The sequence below is a fragment of the Monocercomonoides exilis genome (assembly GCF_001643675.1).
Source record: "Monocercomonoides exilis strain PA203 chromosome Unknown scaffold8-1962414, whole genome shotgun sequence".
Classification (NCBI taxonomy): domain Eukaryota; phylum Preaxostyla; order Oxymonadida; family Polymastigidae; genus Monocercomonoides; species Monocercomonoides exilis.
The window spans coordinates 1,890,125-1,897,114 of NW_027150553.1; the positions used below are offsets into that span (position 1 = coordinate 1,890,125).

The window sequence follows — 6,990 nt, forward strand, 5'->3', positions numbered from 1 at the left end:
AAAAGCAAAAAATTACTATTTGAATTGAAAAAATTCTTTCTCATTTTTTTTAAGCTCGTTTCACAAAATCCTTTTTTTTTTTGGGCTTGCAAAAGAGTGAAGTGAAGAAAATAAAAATCATCAAAAGATTTTTCAAAAAAATAGAGAATAAAAATTGAAAAATTCTTTCATTTCCTCAGTTTTCTATTATTTCAGGTGCATTTCATGTTAATGATGCTTTTCCAATGCTTTTGTGTTGTTTGTCACGAAATAATACGAATCAAATGTGTTCAATGATGAAATACAACGACATTCGAAAAATAGACATGGCTTTGAAAATATATGGATAAAACCTTTCAACTCTTTTCAAATCAAAGAAAGATTGTCTTGCTGCGAAAAATAAATTTTTAACAAAAATCACATATGATTCTGATACAACGTTCATGATACAAAAAAAAGCTTCTTTGAACGTTTTTCAAAATAAAAAATAGAAAAGAAATTTGTTCAATAAAATCAAAATCTTCTTTCCAATCTTAACATTATTCATCATCAGCTGCCCCAGCGCCACTTCAAACACAGATGCTGATATAACACTCCCTCCTGATGTTGAAGAGTCAATCACCACATCCTCCAGCGAAAGAGTCCCGCTCCCCACAGACACCACAAACACACTCGGCGATGAGCTTCTTGTCGCGTTGTGATCGATCCCCACATGCCCCACCTCCAGTTGGCCAGAAGATATGCTGAACAGTGTTGTCGAAGAGTTCGAAAGCGCACTCGTCCCAATCACACTCACTGTCTTCCCTTTCCCTGCTATTATTATCTTCTTTCCCCCGACATTGATTGTCGCCCCTTCGCTCACATGCCTTCCACCCAGCAACGTGATTGTCGAGCTCAGCTGTGCCATGCTCGAACCCACTGCATACCCCACGGTCTTGCAAGGTGCTGACTCACTCATCCCACACAGATTGTTTGTGTCATTTCCACCCACCCCAACATACCGATCCTTCATCCCTTCCTTCAGCCAATCCTTCTTTTCTGTATATTGACCATTATAATAACGGCACACTCTCTTCTCATTTGTATTCGTTGTATATGATTCATAGAACGGATTATTCGATGAAAAAAGATTGTTTCCATCAGAAAAATACACATCGTGGCCATATGGAGTGGAAGTGGTTGTGCATCTGCAATCGTGGAAGAAGAAGAAATAACAATAAATGTTGTTGCTTGGAGGTGCTTGTTGGTTTGGATACAACTCCATTCCTCCGCCATATGATAATGCAGAACACGAAATAAACTGGAGACTTCTCATTTTGAATGCAGCTGGAACACCATAACAATACATCCCTCCGCCATATTGGTTTGTCAGAGAACACGAAGTGAATGAGCACTCAAACACACAAGCACTCTCCCCTTTCCCACTTTCTGTTCCAATACAGGAAGATCCAGAAATATTAAAATTTTCGAGATAAAGTCCTCCTCCATCATATTTTGCAGAACATTTCTGGAACTCGCAACCACCGACCCTGACACATGACGAAATCGAATAAGCATACATCCCTCCTCCATAATTATTTTTTGCGGTACAAGCATTGAACGAGTTGTTCTCAATATTGATTGAGCTGATTTTATAGCACATAATTCCTCCACCATAAGCATATGCATAGCAGTCATTGAACGAACAAAATCTCACTGAAAGTGTTCCCGATGTTTTGTTATACATGTAAATCGCCCCTCCACTCGATATCCCATCTGAATAAGAACTACTTGTCCCAGTTGTTTTTGAGTCATTCCACACACACCAGGTGAATGAATTCGTCCCATTGTCTATAATCTGCTGTCTCGCTGGTTTCGATGGATTCCCTTCAGTCCCATTGACTGCAACATTCTGAGAGCGATAGCACCTGGCAAATGAGGTGTTCGAGGCAGCCAATGAAGATGAGGGGCTGTTCAGTGAGGGGACAATTCCCCCATCATAAACATCCCACACCGATACAAACTCACACCCACTCATCAGAAACGCCATTTGACCCAGCCCTTCACCCAGATGTGTTGTTTTCGATGGATTTGTGGAGACGTTGAAGAAGGTCAGCCGGGTGAGTGTCACAAGGGGTGTCAGGGGAGGCGCCAGAAACGGGGATGATGAAACACAAAAAGATGAGAAATTCGACTCACTCACCAATACACTCCCTCCTCCTTCGCTTTCTTCTTCTCTTCCTTCTTCTCTTCCTTCTCCACCTCTTCTTCCTCCTCCTCTCTCCCACTTCTCGGCTGCACCATCCCTCTCAATACAATTTTCATCAAAATCTCAAATTATTCTACAACCCTTTTCCTTCCTCTTTCTGCAGCATATGTTATGAATCTCATAAAAAATTATAACAGACCTTCGCTGTCAATGCCTTTTTATAATTAATGATCCCATAAAGCTCTTTCCCAAACTGATTCTGCTGATTGACCTTCACTTTCTGTATTTTGATGTAATTTCACTCCCTTGAAATTTTACGAAAACGCCAGCAAAAACAATTTTGTTCAAACAAAATAAAAAGAAAAAACAATAAATCATATAAAAAATAGTCAAATAATATAATTAATAAAAATGTCATACCCTTGTTTTCCTTTTCTCTCGCCCACTTTTCTCAAAGAATCATCCCATTCCTTGCCTCCTCATCCCTTCCATCATCTCCAACAAAAACAAAACATACTGCAATCTCCATCCATAAAGATAAATATTCTGGAATCTATCCCCATCTTCTTTTTAGAATTTTCTCCAAATTATCTGTGTTCTTTCTCACAAAAGCTAATCTCCTCTGTTTTTCACCAAAACCCCTTTCTCCTTTCATCTTTCTTCTTTGTAAGGCACAGTTTCTTTTCTTCTTCTCAATTACTTGTGCATATCTTCTGTCTTTTCATCATTTTCCCATTCTCTTTTTTCGCGTTCAACCAGATTTGTCCAGCACTCCTTCCAAAACCTTCAAAATTATCTTTCTTTCATTTCATTTCGCATTTCTCCTCCAGCTCACTCCTCTATGCGCCCCTTCATTTATTTCATCCAGACTTCTTTTATGCATTTTTAATCTCCTCTTTCCATGTTCCATGTTCATTCATTGCCATCGAGCATTCTTGTAAAAATACAAACATCATAAAAAATAAAATACGAAAACATATTTTTTAATAATAATGAACAAACCTATGCCAATTGATATGACCAATCTTCGTATACAACATTTCTTCTTCTTCTTCTTCTTCTTCTTCTGTGTGTATTTCTCTGTTCTGCTCATAACATCAGCCTTCTCTGTCTCTGCTCTCAGTCTCACGGCAAATGAAACCACTTCTCTTCTGTTCCCTCAAAATTGCCCATGTCCAATCCTCACTTTCGGTTCTATTCCACAAATTCCAACAACTCCAACCATTTTTATTTTCATAAGATGGCAAGTGAAAAAAAGAAAAAAGAAGACGAAGACGAGAAAAACGAAGAAGGAGACATAGACAATAAATTGAAGAAGAAAATGAAATTATTTTATTCGGAGGAGCTGGTGATGATGATGATGATGCGAAGAAGGCAAAGAAGGCAAAGAAGATGATGAAAACTGTGAGGCTGAAAAATAAGAATAACAATAAATGAAAAAGTCTGTGAGAGATGAAGAATACGATGAAGGAGATGCAAAAGACGATAAAGAAGATGCCGCTGAGTTTTCATATGAATGATATTTTCTTCTGTAAGAACATCCTCAAAATAGCAATCTCGTTCTCTGCTCCTGTAGATAACGCTTCGATGACATAAGGCTAAGGCGAGTATTAAAATATTCAAAGTCCATTTTGTCTGTTATCCACCACAAGCTTCTTGTTTCACACAGAACTGTCCGTTTTTCTCGAATTTTCGACTAACAAGCCAATCAACTAAAGTAGTTCCATCCCTCTCCTCAGTCCATAAAATCAATATCTTACCCTTCTCATCCCAAGAAAGGCGCCTTGCTCTGTCCAAACTGCTGCCAATCTCCTGTTTCGGTCATTTGCCACAATCTCTCCAACAAAAATTTTGAAAATATCCCACACTCATTAAAAAACGTTCCCTTTTCATAGGGATTGGACATTCTTCCTTTTTGGCTTTGGATATCTTCCAATCCCGTTGATTTCTGCTCCATCAAAACTCATTTTTCATCGCATTTCTATCCATCGCGCATGTTGAGTCCAAAATAAGTCACATAAACATTTATGATAAAATACATTCTGGCTCCAATGATATATTTGTAAGATAGCATTTGTCTCGCTTCATTGCTGTTCTGCTCTGCAAGGAATAAATTGTCCATTTTTTATAAATCGTCTGAATCACGACTTTGGAGAGGATACGGATGATAACATCTTCACAATCAAATAGAACAATATAAATTGCATACATACAAATATCCGCACTCGCATTGAAAATGTTGCATCCTCACACCATTCCATCAATCAAAATGAATAATTCCAGCTTCCCTCAAAATAAAATTGTTGCTGTCTCATCTGCCATATCTCTGGAAATAATTCACCCATCCCAGCTGGAATGTTTGACGTCTTGATTTCTCACTCTGTTGAACGGCTTTTTTATCATTAAACTTTGATCATTTGCCATAACAGATTAGAGAGTTTGATGAATGAAAGAGGATTCAATTTGATGTTTTTGGTTGAAAGGGCAGAGGCTGGAAGAGAAATGGGGACAGGGGATTGTTTGTGGGGCAGCTCAACAACCTTGCCAATTCTTGTTATTTGTGTTTGCCAAATGAGCAGAAAAGAAATTGATTTCGTTCTTTATGGCCGCTGTCTGGTGCTCATGATGAGCATGAGATAATAAGAGGGAGAAATTATCGACAATGCTTTTATTTATCATTCAGCACCTGGATTGCAACATATCCTGCCAATCCCCTTGAATGAATGGAATTTTATTGAAAAGTGAAGGAAAAAGAATAACAATGCCAAATCTTGTTTCGGTCATGTCACAACATTGTTGCACTTTTGAACATGTGTTTTATTCTTCTCATATTGGTGTCATCTTTCAATTTTATTGTGAAATCCAAAGCACATACAAATGGATAATTTTCGTTTATCAAAATTCGCTCTTTCACTTGTGCATCATCTTCGCTTTCCATGTTTTCAAACGTTTTTTTCTTCTTCTTCGCATTCGCCAATACTCGATCTGGGAAATTGGATCAACATCCCTCAACATCCCAAAGAGACAAAACAAGATGATTCTCTTGTGTTTGAAAGGCATTTGTCTTCGCCTGATAGTGTCTCTTTTTCTGTCATTCTATCATCACCATCCCCTGTTTCTATTTGTTATCTTCATCAACATTGTTAAGGAAGAGCCCATCTGATCCCAAGAAAATATATCAATGAGAATGAGCAGGATTGTTTTTTATCATTCCTTTTGTTAATGAAAGGAAATATCACAAAGCTCTTGGTTTTTGAATTGGAGTCATCAAGGCCAATCACGTGAGCACTTTGGCGATCATCAGGGTTGTGAGTCCATGGAAAGGTATGGAAAGAAGAGAGAATGCAAAAGGCGAGAAATGAGAAGAGGAATTATTAAGAATCTGTTTGTGAATGAAGCCTTGCATGAAGCAGAAGGAAAGACAGGATGGATTTTTTTTTTGAGAGGGATTGTCAAAGAAGTTCTTTGAACTGAACAAGGATCGAATTGACAGTTGGTGTGCCTGAGTGGATTTTGAGCAGGATACACATTCTTTAGCCTTCTCATAAGTTTCAATTCATATGTGTTCCATTTGGAATGAGAGATTGTTTTGAATATATTTGAGGATATGGTGAAACACTTTTTCTGATAGAAATGGTGGAGCCAGTTCATGCAGTTTATTTTCGACAAAAAGACATCTGGGAAAACGGGAAGGATGCATTTGTGGAGAATGGAGAAAACAGGAGATTTTTGAGGGTGATGGAGGAATGAGATGTCTCTATCCAGAACGAGTCGGGAGAAGGGAGCAGAGGGAAATGAAGGTGAAAGAGCAAGGAGGAATGGCAGATGAAACTCAGTTTGTGAGGGGAAGAGAAAGAAGGGTAAGTTGATTTAATAAATCCTTTTTTATATGAGTTGTTGCTTAGTCTTGTGGTGTGGCTGCACATCATTGATAACTTTGGAAAATGTGTGTGGAGAAGGTTGTGTTTCCTTTGGCATTCCCTTTTGATATTTGTGTTTTTGGGGGAAATGTGCCTGTGAATGAGCAAAAGGAGGGAATGGATGTTGTTGGGAGTGATTGAGATGTGTCTGCTTTGCAAAAAGGATGAGGATGAGGAAGAGGAAGGTGATGGAAGGGGCAGTTGGCAGTCTGCTTGGAGGGGTCTTTTAAAGGGAGTTGAAAGAAGAAAAGCAGAGAGGGGCAGGGGATTGGGATGGAAAGGAAAGGAAGGAGGAAGAAGGAAGAAGAAAGGTGAGAGAAAGATGGTGTGGCTGGGCAAATGAAATGGGGTGAGGAGTGCTTGTGGGTGTGATGATTCCACGCTCAGCAAGGTTGTTGGGAATGTTGATGGTTGTGACGGATGCTGTGTGTTTTGGAGCAGAAAAGTTGGGGAAAGCAGACAGAAGAAACGAGAGAGGATGGTGAGTGGCAGGCAGTTGTTGGAGGGGGTGAGGATGAAGCGGAGGAAAGGATGCTGGATGGGCATATGGCTGATGGAGCAGATGTGTTTGTTGAGAGGGGTTGAGGGGCAGTTGTGTTTTTGGAAGGGAGAGGAAAGAAGAGGGAGATGGAGAACATATGGAGGGTGTGGGCTTGTTGGAAACAAGAGAAGGAAGATGAAGGAAAGGAGGCATTTGAATTGTGATAAGCATGAAGGGAATGGGAAATATCCTTGAAAATTCACAAAAAAAATATCTTGTAATTTTTCAGAGGGATTTCAAACACATTATTCTCTGTTTTGTTCTCATTCACATCGTTGGTTTCTTTTTCGCTCAGTTCCACTCAAAACTTATTTTTTATCTGTCTGTTTGTGTGGCATTCCCTTGTGTGAAAAATACAAGGG

General features: G+C 39.0%; 2 protein-coding genes across 2 annotated transcripts; one reads left to right on the top strand and one right to left on the bottom strand.

The window, feature by feature from the left end:
• Nucleotides 1–18: 18 nt before the first annotated feature.
• On the bottom strand, nucleotides 19–2,008 carry MONOS_13734 (uncharacterized protein; the record flags this gene model as incomplete). The annotated part of the gene is made up of 1 exon (XM_067866464.1): nucleotides 19–2,008. The coding sequence occupies one exon, from the start codon at nucleotides 2,006–2,008 to the stop codon at nucleotides 455–457; it is 1,554 nt and encodes a 517-aa protein (XP_067733179.1). The 3' UTR covers nucleotides 19–454.
• Nucleotides 2,009–6,229: 4,221 nt separating this feature from the next.
• Nucleotides 6,230–6,672, top strand: MONOS_17170 (uncharacterized protein; the record flags this gene model as incomplete). The annotated part of the gene is made up of 2 exons (XM_067870065.1): nucleotides 6,230–6,412; nucleotides 6,529–6,672. 2 exons carry the CDS (start codon nucleotides 6,230–6,232, stop codon nucleotides 6,670–6,672), a joined length of 327 nt encoding a protein of 108 aa, XP_067733180.1.
• Between the last annotated feature and the right edge of the window lie 318 nt (nucleotides 6,673–6,990).